This window comes from Mus caroli, unplaced genomic scaffold (assembly GCF_978045245.1).
Source record: "Mus caroli unplaced genomic scaffold, Mus_caroli_1 scaffold_18, whole genome shotgun sequence".
NCBI lineage: Eukaryota > Metazoa > Chordata > Mammalia > Rodentia > Muridae > Mus > Mus caroli.
In genome coordinates this window covers 76,762,796-76,785,957 of record NW_028227273.1, presented here as the reverse complement: position 1 = coordinate 76,785,957, position 23,162 = coordinate 76,762,796, and the positions used below count along the sequence as shown (strand labels likewise).

Below are 23,162 nucleotides of genomic sequence, written 5' to 3'. Positions count from 1 at the left end.
GAAAGGCCTTCTGACTGCAGAAGAAAATACTATCAATGGGATGGTTTGTGCATTCTTGGTCAAGGGAGTGGCATTATTAGGAGGTATGGCCTTGTTGTAGTAGGTGTGTCACTGTAGGTGTGGACTTTAATACCCTAGTTTTACCTGCCCTAGAGTATTCTGCTAACAGCCTTCAGATGAAGATGTTGAACTCTCAGCTCCTTTTACACCATTCCTGACCGGATACTGCCATGTTCCCTCCTTGATGATAATGGACTGAACCTCTGAATCTGTCCCAATGAAATGCTGTCATTGTTAAGAGTTGCTTGCCTTGGTCATGGTATGGTGTCTACTCACAGCAGGAAAACCCTAATGAACACAATCAAAAACAGAGAGAACATCCTTTCCTTGCTAAGGGCTCTGTGGAGGCCTAAAAGGCTGGCTATCCTTCACTACTTGAGATATCAAAGAGGAAAGGATCCAGTTTCAGAAAAAACAGGAAACGTCAGTAATCTTAGGTTTGAGGTATTTTCTACTCCCAAGTTTTCTATCCCTGATAATGTTTCCTATCCAAGGCATTGTAGGTCTCAGATTTCTATTGATGGGGTCCCTGCAGGGATAGGGAAATAAGCCATACTAAGAGATGAGAATGAAAACTTGGTGCAGATTTACTTGGGGGATCAGACTGACAGTGTTTAATACAAGGCACTTTATAGCCAGCATATTAAAAACACAGGAAAATGTGGGGAAAAGATTTCCAGGCAACAGTCAGTTCAATTCTAGGTGCACAATAAAGCTTAAGGTGAAATAGAAATTCTTTTCAAAGTTCATGTGACCATGAGGGTGGGTTCTAAAGGTAAATTACCTAGAATTCAATGTTGTCTCTGACCAATAGCATAGAAGTCACCTAGCCATAAACTCCATGTGACATCTCCCAGCTTCTTGATATAATCCAACCATTTTGGTGACCTGGTCTTTTCATCTATAATTTACCATCCTGACCTCTTGGTTTGGCTCTTGCCTATCTCCCTGGCTCCCCATCCCTCTCTTCAAATGGCTTAATGTCTTGTCTACTTTGGACACTCCCAGATGTGCCTGGCTTTTGTTTTTATTTATAATAAACTTTCTATTTCAGCATACTTGGAAGCATTTATGTCCTTTACTTTTTGTTAAGATTTATTTATTTATTTTATGTGTATGAGTACACTGTGGCTATACAGATGGTTGTGAGCCATCATGTGGTTGCTGGGAATTGAATTCAGAACCTCTGCTCACTCCGGTCAGCCCCACTCACTCCAGCCCTGCTCCCTTCAGCCTAAAGACTCATTTAGTATTATATCTAAGTACACTGTAACTGTCTTCAGACACACCAGAAAAGGGTGTTTGATCTCATTATGCATGGTTTTGAGCCACCATGCGGTTTCTGGGATTTGAACTCAGGACCTTTAGAAGAGCAGTATGTGCTCTTAACCACTGAGCCATCTCTCCAGCCCCTTGTTGTTTCTTCTTCTTCTTCTTCTTCTTCTTCTTCTTCTTCTTCTTCTTCTTCTTCTTCTTCTTCTTCTTCTCCTTCTCCTTCTCCTTCTCCTTCTCCTTCTCCTTCTCCTTCTCCTTCTCCTTCTCCTTCTCCTTCTCCTTCTCCTTCTCCTTCTCCTTCTCCTTCTCCTTCTCCTTCTCCTTCTCCTTCTCCTTCTCCTTCTCCTTCTCCTTCTTCTTCTTCTTTAAATCACCTTCCATGAACTACTTCTTGCTTTCAGAATTTTGGCCACTTTCTGTTTTAATTGTTGTTACTATTTTCATTGGATTGAATTTTGGCTGCAAGACTTACTAGCTATGAGGTAGAGATGGCTGCACTGGACATTGAGTATGTTATAAAATATGCAAACAAAGGACCCTGTGCCATGGAAGAGAAACAGAAAGTTCTCTGGGAGACTGGATAATTCTATTAAATGCAACTTTTCCAGACTAGGACTCTCTCTACCCCTTGGTTGGAAGGGCATAGCTGGGAAGGCTTCAGCTGTCTGAATTATTTGATCTCTCATGCCCCAGTAGAGGAGCTGCTACTGGCCAGAAGGGTTTCCAAGCTAAGGGTCTCTGGACAATGTCAATCAACCAACACCCTTCTCGAATCTGATTTTAATCTTTAATGCACTCTCATTTGTCAGATGGGTCTGAGCTTCTGCCATCTTGTCTATATTTTAGGTAGCAATAAAAAAAATCAGAAAGAACACTGATTTTGGCTGAAGCAATTACATTCAAAAGTTCATATGAACATAAGAAAAATATTGAACTATTTTAGTAAGAGTGGTTAAAGAGATAATAAGCAAATGTGCTATTATAGTGTAGTATAGAAATGCGGAAAGTTACTTTATTTGGATGGTATTAGAGCTTTCTGCAAATGAGTCATACCGCATGAAAAAGTAAAAATGGGGTTAAAAACAGACTTGTTTTGTTTGAATTTAAATAATGACATTAAGTTGTAGTTAAACAAAAATGTAATAGTCTTAGACAAGTGACACATCACTTTGTTTTCTTCTGATCAAATAACTCACCTTACATGGTAACTCCTTTAATTTTGCTTTGGAGAACATGTTGAAACATTTAAAATTTTTTACATATCAATTTGTATATGATTTATGTAGTACACAATTAATATAGCTATACTCTATAACATTGCATATGTACTTCTATTATTGGAATAGTTATTCAAGCATTAGTTTTACTTAAGGAGAGCAAGAGTACTCTTTTGGAATTAAATGAGCAAGAATTACAGAAGTAATTCTACAATCCAAACTAGTGGAAGCTAACACATGAAAATGACCTATGCTTGTTTCCTGCAGGGTAGGTATTTAACACTGCTGAGAGCAAAACTTCTGTTTTCTTAAGCTTAGACAGGGCCCCAGAATAAGCTTTGGAAGAACTAAAGAAATCAAAGACTAACTGAATTCAGTGAAAATGAAGGCACAAAATACTCCCATTTCATGAAAGCAGTGCTAAAATGAAAGTTCATAGCAGTAAGTGCCTTCATAAAGAAATTGGAGAGTTCTCCTACTAACAATTAAAAATAAATCCACTTTCTATATACATAGGTTAATTCTATCAGATCTGTTCATCTGAAGAACCTTCACTAATACTGCTGTTTTTTGTTTTGTTTTGTTTGTTTTTTTCTTTTTATGCCTAAGCACTGAGATGTGCCAGCTAACCATACTAGTGCTCCACAGTGTTTGTCATGTTTTTTCCTGGTTTTCTCCCAGGGTTGTCTCATGCCTACCAGGTGAGTAGCTGCAGTTTACCTGAACCTGGCCAGCATGAAGCCACAAAAATAAAACCCGTTTCCTAAAATCTCTCTTTAATAGTTAATGTTCTGGGCATCCTCCCCCTTGTGGGGACAGACTGATAACTCCACCACAACCTGAGTAATGGGCTGTGCAAACTGTCTACCCTGATGCCAAGAGGAAGGAGGGGAAGTGCCTAGTGAGTGCTGTGATGGGAGCTCTGGCAATCTCTTAAGTCAGCACCTGGTGAGCAAGGGGCACTGATCACAAAGAGGAGGAGCAGGCGGCTGAGCAGTGAAACCTTGAATGGCAGGACCTTGCCAGGGCAGGGTGGGAAGACAGACGGGTAGGCTATTGGAGGACAGCCAGGGAATGGTACTATTGAATTGTAAATCTCCGTACCTCTCATAAAGTGGCCACGGACTGGAAGGCTGGGCTGGGAACCTCTCTGGTGTGTCCCTTCGGCACACTCTAATACTAGTGGAGGTGCTCATGTCACTCAAGTATCACTGGCCAGTCAGGACCTCCAGTCGAAACTGCCAGTCAGAGGAGTAGGAGGGTTCTTCCAGGTGGCAGAGGTAGGTTGCGCCTTGTAGCTGAGCAAGTTTGAATGTTTCTTTGTGAAGTTCTCTGAGTCCCGCTGATGGGTGCTCTGAAGCACCCTCAGGGAAGCCCTGAAGTTGCTACATGGTGAGCTCAGGGTCACTGCAAGGACAGGGAGGAGCAGGGAGTTAAGCAGTGGGAGTTCGTGCGGTGGGTCTTTCACCGGGCTGGGTGCAAACTGTAGGCTAGACAGTGCCACCTGTGAAGACCCTGTGGCCCTAGTCACTGGCTGGATCCAGGTAGCTGTTAAATAACTTTACTGTGGAGGCTGCATCTGCGCAGAGCATTTGGAACAGCGGTTTGTGAAACATCCTTGGCAGAATGCCAAACTGGGAGAATCCTAATTTTTACAAGTTCTGCTCTTAGCATTTAACCTTAATGTGTATGATCCATTCGGAGTGATTTTTTTTTTTTTTTTTTTGAGTTTACAAAACGCATCTCATATGTTGGGTAGCAATCCAATATCAAGCTGTGACATAAAAGACTAGAATTGATGACGTAAAGGATTTAATAGTGTTTAGGAGATAGTAGGTGACACCAAGTACAATTTAGCTGAGGAAGGACAGCCTGTAAAAACACCTCACCAGTAACCCCCATGCTAACCAGGCCTTTAGAGGTTAGATTGCTAGGATACACATGCTGGTTCACCAGGATTGTCCAGACATATGGCTCCAATCCATAACAAAGGAAAACCCCTGATTTACAACTAGCCACCAGGCCCATCCCTACATCAAAGAGCAGGCCTCTCACAAGCTGCTCATGGGGCATAATAGGATCACTATCAACATTAAGGCCTGGCGTGCCATCAAGCTTCAGTTTTCTTTCTTGAGGAAAGCATAGTTCTGCCACATGGGCAAGATGACACCTGGTGACAACCATTTGAAAAGGAAAACCACCTGTCTAGAGTGAGTACTGGCCTGATCACAGCTACTAACAAACTACAACCAACCTTCCTAAAATTTCAAAAATGCCCCACCCTGCCTCTCAGGTTCCTCACATTCATGTACCCTCCAAAAAGTTTCTGCAATTCTGTTTGTCTGAAATCTGTAACTGGTCAGAAGAAGCCTCACATCCATACACCTGGATTTCAAATGAAAGTACAATCTTATAATATTTCTGTTTTTCTTTTAAGAAAGCAAAATTCCAGGATTCTCAAAATGTCACTACAAACAAGAGTTAGATACAAGCTGCTAAAAAGGTTATTATTATTATTAATCTATTATTGTGTTTGTTATGATTTCTCCCTGGGAAGGCATAGTAATTCTAAAACAGCTGCATTTTCTCCCTTTCAGAAAAATGTTTCTGGGACAAGCTAGATTGACTCAGGTTGCCTTGCTTCCAGTCTCTTGTTCCCCAGAGCAATGACCTTCCTTTTCTCTTGATTAAATGTTTTAAATCCTTAAGTTAAAGGGATATATCATAACATTGTTTTAAAATTACTCATTTGGGTCATGTAGTAAACTGTCCATTGCAGCAACAGGAAAAAGATTTGCCTGTGGAGCATGGCTTCTGCCTTCAGAGCAGATCAGGTGGAACAGTTGACTGCGAAAACTGCAGGGTGAAGGAATGCAGAGGATAGCTAGCTCACAGTCTGAAGTTTAAGGGAGCCATCTGCAGAGGTCACCATTATGAAGAAGGACCTGATTCAGGCAGGGTAGTGATTTTGTAATTTTGCAGTATGTATTAATTCATAGATATGAATTAAAACAGACCAGATTTCATTGTGTACAATTTGGGAAGGTTGATTGAGCCATATTGAATTTCCAATTAGGGGACTGTCCAATGGAGATATGTGCAATCTTTGTTGATATAGTTAAGTCAGCTCAGAGGGTTGAGATACCAGGCCTTTGGCTGAAACTGTGTATGTCGGGTTACAGATCTCAGCGGGTAACATAGAACAGGGGGGGTCAATGTCAAACATTATTTTATTAATGCCCTTTCATCTACCAGGGAATGGCCAGTTCTTTTTTACAGTCATTATAGCTATGTTTCTTTTCAATTAGATTTCTTCTTTTCAGAAGTCAATTGTTGGTATAACTTTTACAAGTTCATTTTCTTAATGTATCACTGCTCTAATCTCTTATTTATTTCTGTTCTCTCATGACTCGGAGTCATTAAGATTTTTATCCCTTTTTCTCAAGTGCTTGGATTATTTCTTTCTGTTTACAACAATATCTTCTGTAACTCAGGCTTGCCTCATGCTATATAGTTAAGTCTTGCTTTGAACACCTAATCCCGCTTCTGCTGTCCAGTGCCTGGAAGGTGGGCACTGCAACTCCTTCCAGGCTAGGCACTGACTGGTCAGTGAGAAGGAGGTGTGGCCTCCTACATCCCTGACTTCTTTAGGGAGAGGAGAATTAAAGAGAGACCTCTGTAAGAATTGAGTTCACTGACCAGCTTTGAAGCTTTGTAGGCACAGCACAGAAAGGGACAGGGAGGGAAGGTCAGTGAGAGCTTTCCTGCTTTGACAGTAGTTGGTGTTACCGGTGGGTAGTCAGGTAATCAACTTTAGATGATCAACACAAGTCCAAAATGGCTATTTTTGTCGGTTCACAGATCAGGGCAACTAAGCATCTAAATAAGGATCTGAAGTTGTTACTGTGGTTACACTACTGCAGTCACACTCGGTCAACCAACACAGATGATCTAGGCAAACTGGTAGGGCTGTGCCTGACAGGAATACAATTTTTCCTGTCTTAAAGTGAACAGTGTGATAGAAAAGGTGTGAGTAATACTTGTTGTTCTCTAATGAACAAGTATAATTCATGGAGAATATTGGACTATCAAGCCTGTTTCAACTTTTCAAAATCATTTTTAAGGTTATTTTTGTCAGCTTTTTCATTGCTCACTTCATCCCCTCCCCAACTGATCTCTCTCACTCCTGTTCCTATCAAATCCCAGTCTACTCCCAGAAACTGGTCTATTTCCCCTTTAGAAGGAGATCCTTGCGATCCTCTTTACCTAAGCATTCTGGGTTTGGGTTTGTGGGGTATAGCTTGACTATTATTTTCATAGTAAGTAATATCCACTTATAAGTGAATGTTTACCTTCTCTGTTATTCTGGATTGGTGTTACCTCACCTAGGGTGATTTTTTTATTTTTAGTTGCAGTCACTTGCGATATATTCATGATGTCCTTTTTTAACAGCTTAGTGACACTCCATTGTATAAATGTACCACATTTTGTTTCTCCATTCTTCAGTTGAGTGACATCTAGGTTGTTTCCAGTTTCTGGCTATTGTCAATAAATACACTAAGAAAATAGTTGAGCAAGTGTCCTTGCAGTAGGATGATCTTTTGGATAGAAGCCCAAGAGTGGATTAGCTGACTCTTGGGATGGATGCATTCTCAGGTTTCTGAGAATCCATGATTCTGAGGAAATTCTGATTTCTGTAGTGGCTGTATTAGTTTGCATCTCCACAAGTAGTGGAGGATTGTTTCCCTTTCTCCACATCTTTGCTAGTATGAGCCATCACTTGTATTGTAGATCCTAGCCATTCTCACATATGTAAGATGGATTCTCAAAGTAGTTTTGATTTGCATTTCCCTGATGGCTAAAATGGTGAAGATTCCTTTAAGTTTTTCTGAGCTATTTGAGAGTCCTCTATTGAGAATTCTCTGTTTAGATTTATACTGTATATTTTAATTGATTTTTTTTTAAATTTTAAAAAATTTTTATTACATATTTTCCTCAGTTACATTTCCAATGCTATCCCAAAAGTCCCCCATAGCCCCCCCCCACTTCCCTACCCACCCATTCCCATTCTTTTGGCCCTGGCATTCCCCTATATTGGGGCATATAAAGTTTGCAAGTCCAATGGGCCTCTCTTTCCAGTGATGGCCGACTAGGCCATCTTTCGATACATATGCAGCTAGAGACAAGAGCTCCAGGGTTCTGGTTAGTACATCATGTTGTTCCAACAATAGGGTTACAGATACCTTTAGCTCCTTGGGTACTTTCTCTAGCTTCTCCATTGGGAGCCCTGTGATACATCCAATAGCTGACTGTGAACATCCACTCCTGTGTTTGCTAGGCCCCGGCATCGTCTCACAAGAGACAGCTATATTTGGGTCCTTTCAGCAAAATCTTGCTAGTGTATGCAATGGTGTCAGCGTTTAGAAGCTGCTTATGGGATGGATCCCTGGATACGGCAGTCTCTAAATGGTCCATCCTTTCATCACAGCTACGAACTTTGTCTCTGTAACTCCTTCCCTGGGTTTTTGTTCACAATTCTAAGAAGGGGCACAGTGTCCACACTTCGGTCTTCATTCTTCTTGAGTTTCATGCGTTTATCAAATTGTATCTTATATCTTGGGTATCCTAAGTTTTGGGCTAATATCCACTTATCAGTGAATACATATTGTGTGAGTTCTTTTGTGATTGTGTTACTTCACTCAAGATGATGCCTTCGAGGTCCATCCATTTGACTAGGAATTTCATAAATTCATTCTTTTTAATAGCTGAGTAGTACTCCATTGTGTAAATGTACCATAATTTCTGTATCCATTCCTCTGTTGAGGGACATCTGGGTTCTTTCCAGCTTCTGGCTATTATAAATAGGGCTGCTATGAACATAGTGGAGCATGTGTCCTTCTTACCTGTTGGGACATCTTCTGGATATATGCCTAGAAGACGTATTGCTGGATCCTCCGGTAGTATTATGTCCAATTTTCTAAGGAACCGCCAGACTGATTTCCAGAGTGGTTGTACAAGCTTGCAATCCCACCAACAATGGAGGAGTGTTCCTCTTTCTCCACATCCTCGCCAGCATCTGCTGTCACCTGAATTTTTGATCTTAGCCATTCTGACTGGTGTGAGGTGGAATCTCAGGGTTGTTTTGATTTGCATTTCCCTGATGATTAAGGATGTTGAACATTTTTTCAGGTGCTTCTCTGCCATTCGGTATTCCTCAGGTGAGAATTCTTTGTTCAGTTCTGAGCCCCATTTTTTAATGGGGTTATTTGACTTTCTGGAGTCCACCTTCTTGAGTTCTTTATATATATTGGATATTAGTCCCTTATCTGATTTAGGATAGGTGAAGATCCTTTCCCAATCTGTTGGTGGTTTTTTTGTCTTATTGATGGTGTCTTTAGCCTTGCAGAAGCTTTGCAGTTTCATGAGGTCCCACTTGTCAATTCTCGATCTTACAGCACAAGCCATTACTGTTCTATTCAGGAATTTTTCCCCTGTGCCCATATCTTCAAGGCTTTTCCCCACTTTCTCCTCTATAAGTTTCAGTGTCTCTGGTTTTATGTGAAGTTCTTTGATCCACTTAGACTTGACCTTAGTACAAGGAGATAGGAATGGATCGATTCACATTCTTCTACATGTTAACAACCAGTTGTGCCAGCACCATTTGTTGAAAATGCTGTCTTTCTTCCACTGGATGTTTTTAGCTCCCTTGTCGAAGATCAAGTGACCATAGGTGTGTGGGTTCATTTCTGGGTCTTCAATTCTATTCCATTGGTCTATTTGTCTGTCTCTATACCAGTACCATGCAGTTTTTATCACAATTGCTCTGTAGTAGAGCTTTAGGTCCGGCATGGTGATTCCACCAGAGGTTCTTTTATCCTTGAGAAGAGTTTTTGCTATCCTAGGTTTTTTGTTATTCCAGATGAATTTGCAGATTGCACTTTCTAATTCGTTGAAGAATTGATTTGGAATTTTGATGGGGATTGCATTGAATCTGTAGATTGCTTTTGGCAAGATAGCCATTTTTACAATGTTGATCCTGCCAATCCATGAGCATGGGAGATCTTTCCATCTTCTGAGATCTTCTATAATTTCTTTCTTCAGAGACTTGAAGTTTTTATTATACAGATCTTTCACTTCCTTAGTTAGAGTCACGCCAAGATATTTTATATTATTTGTGACTATTGAGAAGGGTGTTGTTTCCCTAATTTCTTTCTCAGCCTGTTTATTCTTTGTGTAGAGAAAGGCCATTGATTTGTTTGAGTTAATTTTATATCCAGCTACTTCACCGAAGCTGTTTATCAGGCTTAGGAGTTCTCTGGTGGAATTTTTAGGGTCACTTATATATACTATCATATCATCTGCAAAAAGTGATATTTTGACTTCATCTTTTCCAATTTGTATCCCTTTGATCTCCTTTTGTTGTCGAATTGCTCTGGCTAGGACTTCAAGTACAATGTTGAATAGGTATGGAGAAAGTGGACAGCCTTGTCTAGTCCCTGATTTTAGAGGGATTGCTTCAAGATTCTCACCATTTACTTTGATGTTGGCTACTGGTTTGCTGTAGATTGCTTTTATAATGTTTAGGTATGGGCCTTGAATTCCTGATCTTTCCAAACTTTTATCATGAATGGGTGTTGGATCTTGTCAAATGCTTTTTCCACATCTAACGAGGTGACCATGTGGTTTTTGTCTTTGAGTTTGTTTATATACTGGATTACGTTGATGGATTTCCGTATATTGAACCATCCCTGCATCCCTGGGATGAAACCTACTTGGTCAGGATGGATGATTGTTTTGATGTGTTCTTGGATTCGGTTAGCAAGAACTTTATTGAGGATTTTTGCATCAATATTCATAAGGGATATTGGTCTGAAGTTTTCTATCTTTGTTGGGTCTTTTTGCAGTTTAGGTATCAGAGTAATTGTGGCTTCATAGAATGAGTTGGGTAGAGTACCTTCTGTTTCTATTTTGTGGAATAGTTTGTGAAGAACTGGGATTAGATCTTCTTTGAAGGTCTGATAGAACTCTGCACTAAACCCATCTGGTCCTGGGCTTTTTTTAGTTGGGAGACTATTAATGACTGCTTCTATTTCTTTGGGGGATATAGGGCTGTTTAGATCATTAACCTGATCTTGATTCAACTTTGGTACCTGGTATCTGTCTAGGAACTTCTCCATTTCATCCAGGTTCTCCAGTTTTGTTGAGTATAGCCTTTGGTAGAAGGATCTGATGGTGTTTTGGATGTCTTCAGGATCTGTTGTTATGTCTCCTTTTTCATTTCTGATTTTGTTAATTAGGATGCTTTCCCTGTGCCCTCTAGTGAGTCTGGCTAAGGGTTTATCTATCTTGTTGATTTTCTCAAAGAACCAGCTCCTTGATTGGTTGATTCTTTGAATAGTTTTTCTTGTTTCCACTTGGTTGATTTCACCCCTGAGTTTGATTATTTCCTGCCGTCTACTCCTCTTGGGTGAATTTGCTTCCTTTTGTTCTAGTGCTTTTAGGTGTGTTGTCAAGCTGCTAATGTGTGCTCTCTCTAGTTTCCTTTTGGAGGCACTCAGAGCTATGAGTTTTCCTCTTAGAAATGCTTTCATTGCGTCCCATAAGTTTGGGTATGTTGTGGCTTCATTTTCATTGAACTCTAAAAAGTCCTTAATTTCTTTCTTTATTCCTTCCTTGACCAAGGTATCATTGAGAAGAGTGTTGTTCAGTTTCCACGTGAAGGTTGGCTTTCTATTATTTATTTTGTTTTGAAGATCAGCCTTAGTCCATGGTGATCTGATAGGATGCATGGGACAATTTCAATATTTTTGTATCTGTTGAGGCCTGTTTTGTGACCAATTATGTGGTCAATTTTGGAGAAGGTACCATGAGGTGCTGAAAAGAAGGTATATCCTTTTGTTTTAGGATAGAATGTTCTGTAGATATCTGCCAGATCCATTTGATTCATAATTTCTGTTAGTTTCACTGTGTCCCCGTTTAGTTTCTGTTTCCATGATCTGTCCATTGGTGAAAGTGGTGTGTTGAAGTCTCCCACTATTATTGTATGAGGTGTAATGTGTGCTTTGAGATTTACTAAAGTTTCTTTAATGAATGTAGCTGCCTTTGTTTGGAGCATAGATATTCAGGATTGATAGTTCCTCTTGGAAGATTTTACCTTTGATGAGTATGAAGTGTCCCTCTCTGTCTTTTTTAATGACTTTGGGTTGGAAGTCAATCTTATCAGATATTAGAATGGCTACTCCAGCTTGTTTCTTCATACCATTTGCTTGGAAAATTGTTTTCCAGCCTTTCATTCTGAGGTAGTGTCTATCTTTTTCTCTGAGATGAGTTTCCTGTAAGCAGCAAAATGTTGGGTCTTGTTTGTGTAGCCAGTTTGTTAGTCTATGTCTTTTTATCGGGGAGTTGAGTCCATTGATATTAAGAGATATTAAGGAAAAGTAATTGTTGTTTCCTGTTATTTTTGTTGTTAAAGTTGGCATTCTGTTCTTGTGGCTGTCTTCTTTTAGGTTTGTTGAGGGATTACCTTCTTGTTGTTTCTAGGGCGTGGTTCCTGTCCTTGTATTGGTTTTTTTCTGTTATTATCCTTTGAAGGGCTGGATTGGTGGAGAGATAATGTGTGAATTTGGTTTTGTCGTGGAATACTTTGGTTTCTCCATCTATGTTAATTGAGAGTTTGGCTGGGTATAGTAGCCTGGGCTGGAGTTTGTGTTCTTTTAGTGTCTGTATAACATCCGTCCAGGATCTTCTGGCTTTCATAGTCTCTGGTGAGAAATCTGGTGTAATTCTGATAGGCTTGCCTTTATATGTTACTTGGCCTTTTTCTCTTACTGCTTTTAGTATTCTATCTTTATTTAGAGCATTTGTTGTTCTGATTATTATGTGTCGGGAGGTATTTCTTTTCTGGTCCAGTCTATTTGGAGTTCTGTAGGCTTCTTGTATGTTCATGGGCATCTCTTTCTTTAGATTTGGGAAGTTTTCTTCTATAATTTTGTTGAAGATGTTTGCTGGTCCTTTGAGTTGAAAATCTTCATTCTCATCCACTCCTATTATCCGTAGGTTTGGTCTTCTCATTGTGTCCTGTATTTCTTGGATATTTTGAGTTAGGATCTTTTTGCATTTTACATTTTCCTTGATTGTTGTGCCGATGTTCTTTCTCTATGGAATCTTGTGCACCTGAGATTCTCTCTTCCATCTCTTGTATTCTGTTGCTGATGCTGGTATCTATGGTTCCAGATTTCTTTCCTAGGGTTTCTATCTCCAGTGTTGCCTCATTTTGGGTTTTCTTTATTGTGTCTACTTCCCTTTTTAGGTCTAGTATGGTTTTGTTCATTTCCATCATCTGTTTGGATGTGTTTTCCTGTTTTTCTGTAAGGACTTCTACCTGTTTGATTATGTTATCCTGTTTTTCTTTAAGGATTTGTAACTCTTTAGCAGTGTTCTCCTGCAATTCTTTAAGGGATTTTTGTGCTTCCTCTTTACTGTCTTCTACCTGTTTACCAGTGTTCCTTTGTATTTCTTTAAGTGTGTTATTAAAGTCCTTCTTGAAGTCCTCTACCATCATCATGAGATATGCTTTTAGATCCGTGTCTAGCTTTTCCGGTGTGTTGGGGTGCCCTGGACTGGGCGAAGTGGGAGTGTTGGGTTCTGATGATGGTGAGTGGTCTTGGTTTCTGTTAGTAAGATTATTACGTTTACCTTTTGCCATCTGGTAATCTCTGGGGTTAGTTGTTGTCATTGTCACTGTTTAAAGATTGGAGCAGAAGCTGTGTTCCACTCACCAGAAGTCTTAAGATCCTGTGGCGGGTGTTGTGGGTAGCTGGTGAGTGTCAGCCGACCCTGCGCCCTAGCTACCCCGGTGCTTTTCTGACCGGAGAGGCTTGTGGCCCTATTCAGGCTGGATTTCTGCCTCCCCAACCAAAGCACGCGTGATTGGACTGGAGCAGAAGCTGTGTTCCACTCACCAGCAGTCTCAAAATCCTGTGGCGGGGGTCATGGGTAGCTGGCGGTTGTCAGTCGACCCTGCGCTCTAGCTACCCCGGTGCTGTTCCAGCCGGAAGAGGCCTGTGGTCCTACTCAGGCTGGTTTCCTGCTTCCCTAACTAATGCAGTCTCAGGTCCCGCGCGCAATTGGATTGGAGCAGAAGCTGTGTTCCACTCACCAGAAGTCTTAAGATCCTGTGGCGGGTGTTGTGGGTAGCTGGCGAGTGTCAGCCGACCCTGCGCCCTAGCTACCCCGGTCTCAGGTCCCGCGTGATTGGACTCTAATTGATTTTTTTTGCTTTGGAAAGTCTAGTTTCTTGAGATCTTATTTTTGTTTAAAAAACAAAACAAAACAAAACAAAAAACCCCAAAACACCCGCAACCACCAACAAAACAACTTTTCCCATTCTGTAAGCCGCCTCTGTCCATTTGAGTAGGTTTTTGCCACTTCCACCCATTTTCTATTTTTGGCAAATAGGAAAAATAGAGTCCACAGGATGGTCCTTGGCTTAACAGAGTCCACAGGATGGTCCTTGGCTTGTAATTTCTTTGATTTTTTTATTATAATCTTGTAGTTTATATTTAAAAGACTTTTATGTCTGTCTTTCTGTGTCCTTTTATTTGTTTAATCTATGTTGTGTGATTTTTTTATTCAATATAATCTAATTATATTGTTTTCTTCTATGGAAAATGATAGATCTTCACCTATTTTTGCCTTCTGAAAACTTACTACATAGTGTTGTGAGGTTCTTGAATTTTTGACAGTTTGAGAAACAGTTTCAGTTTCTTCTTCTTGATCCTAAAGGCTTGCCTTTCCTCATTTCTTGGTAAATCTGTGTTTTCCAGTTATTGCAATCAATTTTTCTTTTTGTGCTATTTAAGTGATTTTTATGGTTAACACATTTGATTTGGGTTCTTAAATTTTTCAGATTTATTATTGTCTTTTTGTCCTAAATAGTTTCACTTGTCAACATTGTAGAGCCTACAGTCATCTGAGGAAGCCACACTTGACCCATGCCCTCATCAATATGGGTGGACTCTGTGTCAGTGAGAGATTGTTTTGAATGATGGCTGATGTGGGAAGGCTCTTCGACTGAGGCTGGCAGAATCCCTAAGCAAGTGGGCCTGGGCTGGGTAAAAGAGGTAGCTGAGCATTAGACAGTGACCAAGGGAGAGGTGGGCATGGCAGAAAAATAACCATGTTTCTCCATTTTTGTTTGTCTGTTTGTTTTTGTATTTTGTTTTTCTGAAGTTTATTTTCTTGAAGCTTTAGTTTTTATCCTAAGCTCCTAAAATGATGGACTTTGATCTGACAGGACCAAACAAGTCCTGTGATGCCTTTGATTAGAGGATTCAATCACAGCAGCAGAGTAGCAGAGTAGCAAAGCAAGTTAGAACAACAACAACAACAACAACAACAACAACAGCAACAACAACTACAACAACAACAAGGTGAATTTGCTGCTGGGCAGAACCTGGAAATATTCTCTTTTGGATGTGGAAAATATCAGGACTTGAGATGACAACCAGCATAGAAAACTGTACTCAGAGCTTGATCAGCTGTTCTTGTAGGACCTGGAAGAGAAGTGTGATGAGAGTAGTGCAGATAGAGGGACTGTCTGGTCATAGGACTTCAGTAGAAAATAGACTCCATGAGAAAATTAGCTAGAGGTCATTTGTGTGGTGTTCTGATGCCAGATCCTCCTCTTCCTCCTCCTCCTCCTTCTTCATCTTCTTCATTTTTTTGGTTAGAAACCTGTTTTTTTTTCTAGATACTTTCTTCATTTACATTTCAAATGCTATCCCAAAAGTCCCCTATACCCCCCACCCCCCCAGCCCTGCTCCCTTACCCACTCACTCCCACTTCTTGTCCCTGATGTTCCCCTGTACTGGGGCATATAAAGTTTGCTAGACCAAGGGGCCTCTCTTCCCAATGATGGCCAACTAGGCCATCTTCTGCTACATATGCAGCTAGAGACAGGAGTTCTGGGGGTACTGGTTAGTTCATATTGTTGTTCCACCTATAGGGTTGCAGACCCCTTCAGCTCTTGGGTACTTTCTCTAGCTCCTCCATTGGGGGCCCTGTGTTCCATCCTATAGATGACTGTGGGCATCCACTTCTGTATTTGCCAGGCACTGGCAAAGCCTCACAGGAGACAGCTATATCAGGGTCCTTTCAGCAAAATCTTGCTGGCATATGCAATAGTGTCTGTGTTTGGTGGCTGATTATGGGTTGGACCCTGGGGTGGGGCAGTCTCTGGATGGTCCATCCTTTCGTCTTAGCTCCAAACTTTGTCTCTGCAATTCCTTCCATGGATATTTTATTCTCTATTCTAGGGAGGAATGAAGTATCCACGCGTTGGTCTTCCTTCTTGATTTTCTTGTGTTTTGGAAGTTGATTCTTGGGAATTCTAGGTTTCTGGGCTAACATCCACTTATCAGTGAGTGCATATCAAGTGACTTCTTTTGTGATTGGGTTACCTCAGTCAGGATGATATCCTCCAGATACATCCATTTGTCCAAGAATTTAAAAAAATTCATTGTTTTTAATAGCTCAGTAGTACTCCATTATGTAAATGTACCACATTTTCTGTATCCATTCCTCTGTTGAGGGACATCTGGGTTCTTTCCAGCTTCTGGCTATTATAAAAAGGGCTGCTGTGAACATAGTGGAACATGTGCCCTTACTACCAGTTGGAACATCTTCTGGGTATATACCCAGGAAAGATATTGCTAGATCTACCGATAGTACTATGTCCAGTTTTCTGAGGAACTTTCCAGAGTGGTTGTACAAGCTTGCAATCCCACCAGCAATGGAGGAGTGTTCCTCTTTCTTCACGTCCTCGCCAGCATCTGCTGTCACCTGAATTTTTGATCCTAGCCATCCTGACTGGTGTGAGGTGGAATCTCAGGTTTGCTTTGATTTGCATTTCTCTGATGATTAAAGATGTTGAACATTTTTCAACATCCTTAATCATCAGATCCTTCTTATTCTGCCTATGCACTCAGAAATTGGGGAAAGCAAAGTTACAAATAAGGGGCTGTATTTTCAGATGGAATATTGAATCTGTTGGATGATTATTACTATTGACTCATTCAGGACTACAATGAAAAAAAAATCAACAAGACTTTGCAGAAATAAGTGTAAAGTCTATGGTTTGTAGAGAAAAACATCACTGGGAAGTTACAGATGGCAGCCAAACACTGAATCAGAGGTAGGAATTTTCAAAGTGATTTTCACCGTTACAGACAAGGTCCTTGTCATGCATGGAAGCCTAAGAAAGTACCCCAAGGGAAACAATCTCTTCTGCTAAGCCTTCAACTAATGGAAGGAATAGGCATTGGGATGCCAAACCCAGGAAAGAACTTCATACAAAACCTGCTACAGCTGTGGTCCAAGAGTGGCAGGTTCCATCTTAATTTAGGATCCAAACTTGACAGGATAACCCAAGTTCTGGAAACAAAAGAGATGCAAAATATAAGGCAATGGATTCGTCCTTTGTAGTTTCAGTTCAGCACTGTTCCAGCCATCCACGTTTGCAGAGTCATAGTCCCAGTGATGGAGGATACTGGGAGAGAGCATTGCATGAACATGTAGTATGAAGCCTGAGTTGGATTTTCAGAGCACAAGATGTTGAGATACATAAGATATGAGACACCTGTCATGGAGAGCTTCATATAGGGGGTGTAAGAAACTAAACCTTGAGATGTGTGAGGAGTTGCAGGGAGAGGCCCATCTAAGCCTTTTGAAACTGAGGTCCCATGTGTCTGAGAAAGAGCTATATTATTGTTTGCCCTGAGGAGTTTCTTGCTTTGGTCCAAACTTCTTTGTATACATTCATCTCTATTGGAATCAGAAAGGGTAATCTGTGACATTGTATGTTAGAAAGACATAGCTGGTGTTCTGATTTTACAAGATGTGGCGATCAAGAAATTGTCTTGAGTGTCAGAAGAGACTTTGGGCATTTGAATAGTGTAACTACTCTTGCAGATTATTAGGATCATTGAAGTTAGACTAAATGCATGGGATGACTATGAGCCTATAGTAACCAAGGTCAGAATGTAGTTGAGTGAGGCAAAAAGCTCCTGGAATAAGATAATGTCTTTGGACACTTGTCTCTCCTTTGTGGCTTTTTGGGGGAGCTTATTGATGTGTTTATAAAAGATAAAGAGAGGAAAGGGAATATGTTCTATGGAGATGGTGATTTATGGGAGAGGAGGGTGCCTCTGTGGGCCCATGCTGAGGCATCCCTTCCTGCTGAGGGACCAGCCACAGGATGGTATAGTATAGAATAGAGTTTGTTCAGAACTTGGGGAGGGGAGTTAAGAGGGTAGTAGAGGCAGAGGAAGGGAAGAGGGGAAGTAGAGGCTGGCCATGAAGACCTGGAGAGAGAGGTTGGAAAGGAATTGGGAAGGGGTGAGGGGATAAAGCAGGATCAAGAAGGGAAGAGCAAGAGTCAAGAGAGCAAGAAGAGGGTAAGCAGCCCCTTTTATAGTGAGTTAGGCCTATCTGACTGTTTCTAGGTAAGTGTGGGGAGGAGCATAGCTGGTTGTTGCCAGGTAACTGTGGGGTGGAGTTCAGACAGAATGCCTATACTTATAATGTTGGGGTCCAAGAATCACTGAGGGAAGACTCCACACTCAAATAGTATGCAAAAGCCAAGAGTGTTTCATTCTACAGAATTCTAGCATGCAAGGGTTCACCATTCAGTAGAATAGAGACAGACATGTAAGCTTTGCAAGCTCAATTTAAAGCCAACTTGGGAAATTCCAGGGAAGAGTAGGTGACTTTTGTCTTCATTGCTTGGCTCTATTTCCAGAGGTATTGGTGTCTTTGGAATTGGTAAAGTGCTGGAGAGTTCTGGGGAATTCAGGGGATGTTCTTGAACCATTGCTGATGAACTATTTTTTGCTCAGGCCTGGTGGTGGGAACAGCTCCTGATTGGCTGCTAGTGATGGCTGATTTTCCTGGAATTTATTTGTTTTGGACTTTTCCAGTTCTGGGAAACAGAAACTTAGGCCTTGTCTCCCAACTGCCTGTTTGTAGCTTTTCTTGGAGTCAGCCTGGCTCTGGCCAACTCAGTACTCTCAATAGAAGTTTTTGTAGGAGGAACCTCTAGATTCCTTATTTGGGATGATATTTGAGTGTCTGTAGACTTTAGCCATTTCCTCTCTCTCTCTCTCTCTCTCTCTCTCTCTCTCTCTCTCTCTCTCTCTTTGTGTGTGTGTCTGGGTACTGTGTTGTGGTTGAACCTGATCACTCAGCTTTCTCACTTTGTCTTGCCTTCATCCTTATGGACTCTATCACTAAATCACATAATATGCAGTAGAGGCAATTGTTGTTCACTGCTAAGCAATTTTGTGAGCCTGGTGTTTTTATATTTATAATTTGTTTTTGTTTTTGAAGACCAAGTTTCTCTGTGTAGCTCTGGCTGTCCTGAAAGGAGGTATATAGAACAAGGAGGCCTCCAATTTAAAGGTTCATCTGACTCTGGCCCCAGAATGCTGTGATTAAATTTGGGCTAACTAGCCCCTGGAAAGTAAGATTTGTGTTTCAGCTTAAACTGGGGCACTTTAGGATTCTACAAGATGACTACAGAACTGGAGTGAATGTATAATTCTTTGTAGGAACATCAGTATCAATCTCTGAGTTCTTTCTCTTTCTTGTTTGATTGATTTTTTCAGTGGATACAGGGTCTGAATATGTACCCCTGGCTCTCCTGGATAGATCAGACTGGCATACAACTCAATGATATACACCGACCTCTACCTCCTGAATGGAGAGGTTAAAGGCAGGCATGAATTAATACACCCAGATTCTCAGGTTGCCCATGATTTTTTTGTAGTTAGTCATTTTTCATACAGTTTCTCTGGTATGTGCTCAGCACTCTCTCTCTCTCTCTTTCTCTCTCTCTCTCTCTCTCTCTCTCTCTCTCTCTCTCTCTCTCTCTCTCTCTCACACACACACACACACACACACACACAATTGGGATTTCTCTTGCCAGTCTATATTGTTTTCAAGGAGCAAAGAAATGACAGAGGTGAACCTTATTATCCAGTTCCTTGCTGATTACATTAGAACTGCTAGAACAAGAAATAAGTGGGGGCAGAGGTGAAATTAGGAAAGGGGATAACATTTGAAATGTAAATAAAGAAAATATCTAATGAAAAAAAGGAAAAGAAATAAGTAGGGAAAGCACCAGAATTATATGAATATTATGTCAGTGAAGCATATATTTACATTGTTGTCGATATCATGGTTTCTGTTCTACACATGTGTGGGATATTTTAGAATACAGTGACCTATGATGATGTGCATGTGAACTTTACTCAAGAAGATGGGCTTTTCTGGATCCTTCACAGAAGAGTCTCTATAAAGATGTGATGCTGGAGACCTACAGGAACCCAACTGTTATAGGTAATACCCTGAATTTCATTTCACTTTTTAAAATAAAGGAACCACTGTTTCTTTGTTACTGATGTTCCTCTGTAATTTCAGTTGAGAATGAGAAAGAATGAGGAAAATAATCAGGTTCACTGAAGATAGTAACTTAAATTTTGCCTAATTTCCAATAATTTATCATACATTTTCTGGTACTATGTTTTAGGTTACAATTGGGGAGACCATAATACTGAAGAACATTTTCAACATGCTAGGAGACATGGAAAGTAAGATTCATGTTGAAGTTGGTATGAATATACCTTGAAAGAAATGTTAATGTGTCATGGAAGTTTTAAAGAAGAGCAACAGTATAAAAAAGCACTTCTTTAATTATATCAATGATTATTAATTTCCCACAAATCCATGTATCTCATTGTTAGGTGTCTGATTTGTGTTTGCAAGGCATTCTTCTAAGAAAGAAGACAAGGGAAGACTGGCATAACAGATATTACCATTTGAATTATAGCCACATTGCAGCTACTCCTTGGCAGTAGAACTGCTAATCTATTTAGACTCATACCACACACATATAAAAAAATGATACATTGCATAGGTGTGTATGTCCAAGACCATCTTATAAGCAACTATTCTATAGTAAAGTTGGTGCTACTAGTATACTTGTAAAAACATTGCTAAGTTTAAGTGAGAGGGGCAATTTGAGAGAATAAAGAATGTTGGGGAGAAACCTTAATCCATATACCACATGTCTATGATGAAGAAAACATCAAACTCGGAGTACGATGTGGAACCTTTCATTTATTCTTCTTCTTGTAATAGTTATATCACAATGGATACGAGCCAAGTGAGCATAGGGATATTGAAAGAAGCAATGTACCCCTCTCCCCTTACAGGACAATTAGAAGATGTTCCTTATTTTAGTTGACATTTTCAGTGTGATACAAGTTTATACTTTGTTGGTTTTCCAAGTTCATTGGGAATATATCCACAAACTCATACTGCAGAAAATTCCTAAGCACTAGGAATATGGAAATTCTTCTCTGTTTGTCCTGGTTCACATTGCAAATTCAGCATGGAAATGTAGTGCATTTCACACTGTAGAAAAATTTATGAACGCATCCAGTGTGGTAAAGCTTTGAGCTCTTCCAAGTCTCTTCAAATAGGTGAAAAACCTCATAGAGAAAAAGAATGCTACAAATGTGAGTGTATTAAACTGTTATCCTTATAGGTATCCCCAAAGACACAAAACAACCTGTAATGAAGGGGAAACCATGAATTTGAACAAAGTGATAAAGCTTAATATATGATTCCTATTTACAAATTGTAAAATTTATTCATAGAGATAAAGGGATTCATCGTATAATCAATGTGGTAAAGGTTTCACATGTGCCAATTACTTTTGCAGGCATGAAAGAAGTCACACTGGAGAGAAAGCTTCTGAATTTACTTGGTGTGATAAAGCTTTTGCATGTCATAGTTATCTTCAAAGGGATGAAAGAATTCATACTGGAGAGAAACCTTGTGAAGTTATCCAGTATGGCAAAGTCTTTGCACGACACAATGATCTCCAAAAATATAACAGAACACTTACTGGAGAGAAACCCTACAATTGTAATGAATGTGGTAAAACCTTTGCCTATCATAAATGTCTTCAAAGACATAACAAAACACATTCTGCAGAGAAACCCTATGAATGTAATCACTGTGGTAAAGCCTTTACACATCATACTGCTCTCCAATATCATAAAAGGACACATTCTAGCAAGAAACCCTATAAATGTAACCAATGTGGTAAAGCCTATTCACGACAAGATCATCTCCAAAAACATAAACGAACACATACTGGAGAAAAACCTTATGAATGTAATCTCTGTGGTAAAGCCTTTGCACATTACAATAGTCTTCAAGTTCATAACAGAACACATACTGGAGAGAAATCCTATGAATGTAATCAATGTGGTAAAGCCTTTTCATGTCTGACTGGTCTCCAATATCATAAAAGAACACATACTGGAGAGAAACCCTATGAATGTAATCAATGTGGTAAAGCCTTTACATGCAATAATGGTCTCCAGTATCATAAAAGAACACATACTGGAGAGAAACCCTATGAGTGTAATCAATGTGGTAAAGCCTTTACATATAATACTGCTCTCCAATATCATAAAAGAACACATACTGTAGAGAAACCCTATGAATGTAATCAATGTGGTAAAGCCTATATATGTCATACTCATCTCCAATATCATAAAAAAACACATACTGGAGAGAAACCCTATGAATGTAACCAATGTAGCAAAGCTTTTGCATATCGTGATTCTCTTCAAAAACATAAAAGAACACATACTGGAGAAAAGCCCTATGGATGTAACCAATGTGGTAAATCCTTTGCAGACCAAAGTTATCTTCAAAAGCATAAAAGAACACATACTGGAGAAAAACCATATGAATGTAATCAATGTGGTAAAGCCTATTCACAACATAGTCATCTCCAAATACATAAACGAACACATACTGGGCAAAAACCGTATGAATGTAATCAGTGTGGTAAAGCCTTTTCACAACTCAGTCATCTCCAAATACATAAAAGAATACATACTAGAGAAAAGAATGTGTGAATGTAAGCATTGAAGTAAAGCCTTTGCTTGCCATGGTTTACTTCAAAGGCATAAAAGAATTAATACTGGAGAGAAACCTTATGAATGTTAAGCAACGTGGTAAATCCTTTGCCTCTTATGTCAGCTTCAAAGACATGAAATAATTCACGCTGAAGAGAATCATTCTAAATGTCATTAATGTGGTAAAGCCTTTGCATTTGATGATTATCTCCAAAGACAAAAGAACACATACTGGAGAAAAACCCTGTGAATGTAATCAGTATGGTAAAGGCTTTACAGTTTATAATGATTTTCAAAGATGGTGGTTTAAATATGCTTGGCCCATGGGAAAGTGGCACTATTAGGAAGTGTGGACTTGTTTGAGGAATTGTGTCACTGTGTGTGTAGGCTTTGAGGTCCTGTGTTTAAGCTTTACCCAAGGCACAAGAGAGTCTTCTGGCTGCCTTCTGATCAATATATAGAATTCTTTGCTCTTCCAGCAGTGGACACTGCCATGCTTCCCATCTTGATGATAATGAACCAAAATCTCTGAATCTGCAAGGCATCCCCAATTAAATGTTGTCTTTTGTAAGAGTTGCCTTGGTCATGGTATCTTTTCACAGCAAAATCCAAA

At 40.0% G+C, this 23,162-nt stretch overlaps 1 protein-coding gene across 1 annotated transcript; it reads left to right on the top strand.

Annotated features, from left to right (window-relative positions):
* The first annotated feature begins 3,835 nt into the window (after positions 1-3,835).
* Positions 3,836-23,081, top strand: LOC110287837 (uncharacterized). The gene is made up of 4 exons (XM_085833230.1): positions 3,836-3,944; positions 19,824-19,949; positions 20,140-20,200; positions 21,337-23,081. Exons 2-4 carry the CDS (start codon positions 19,916-19,918, stop codon positions 22,547-22,549), a joined length of 1,308 nt encoding a protein of 435 aa, XP_085689356.1. The 5' UTR covers positions 3,836-3,944; positions 19,824-19,915; the 3' UTR covers positions 22,550-23,081.
* The last annotated feature ends 81 nt before the right edge of the window (positions 23,082-23,162 follow it).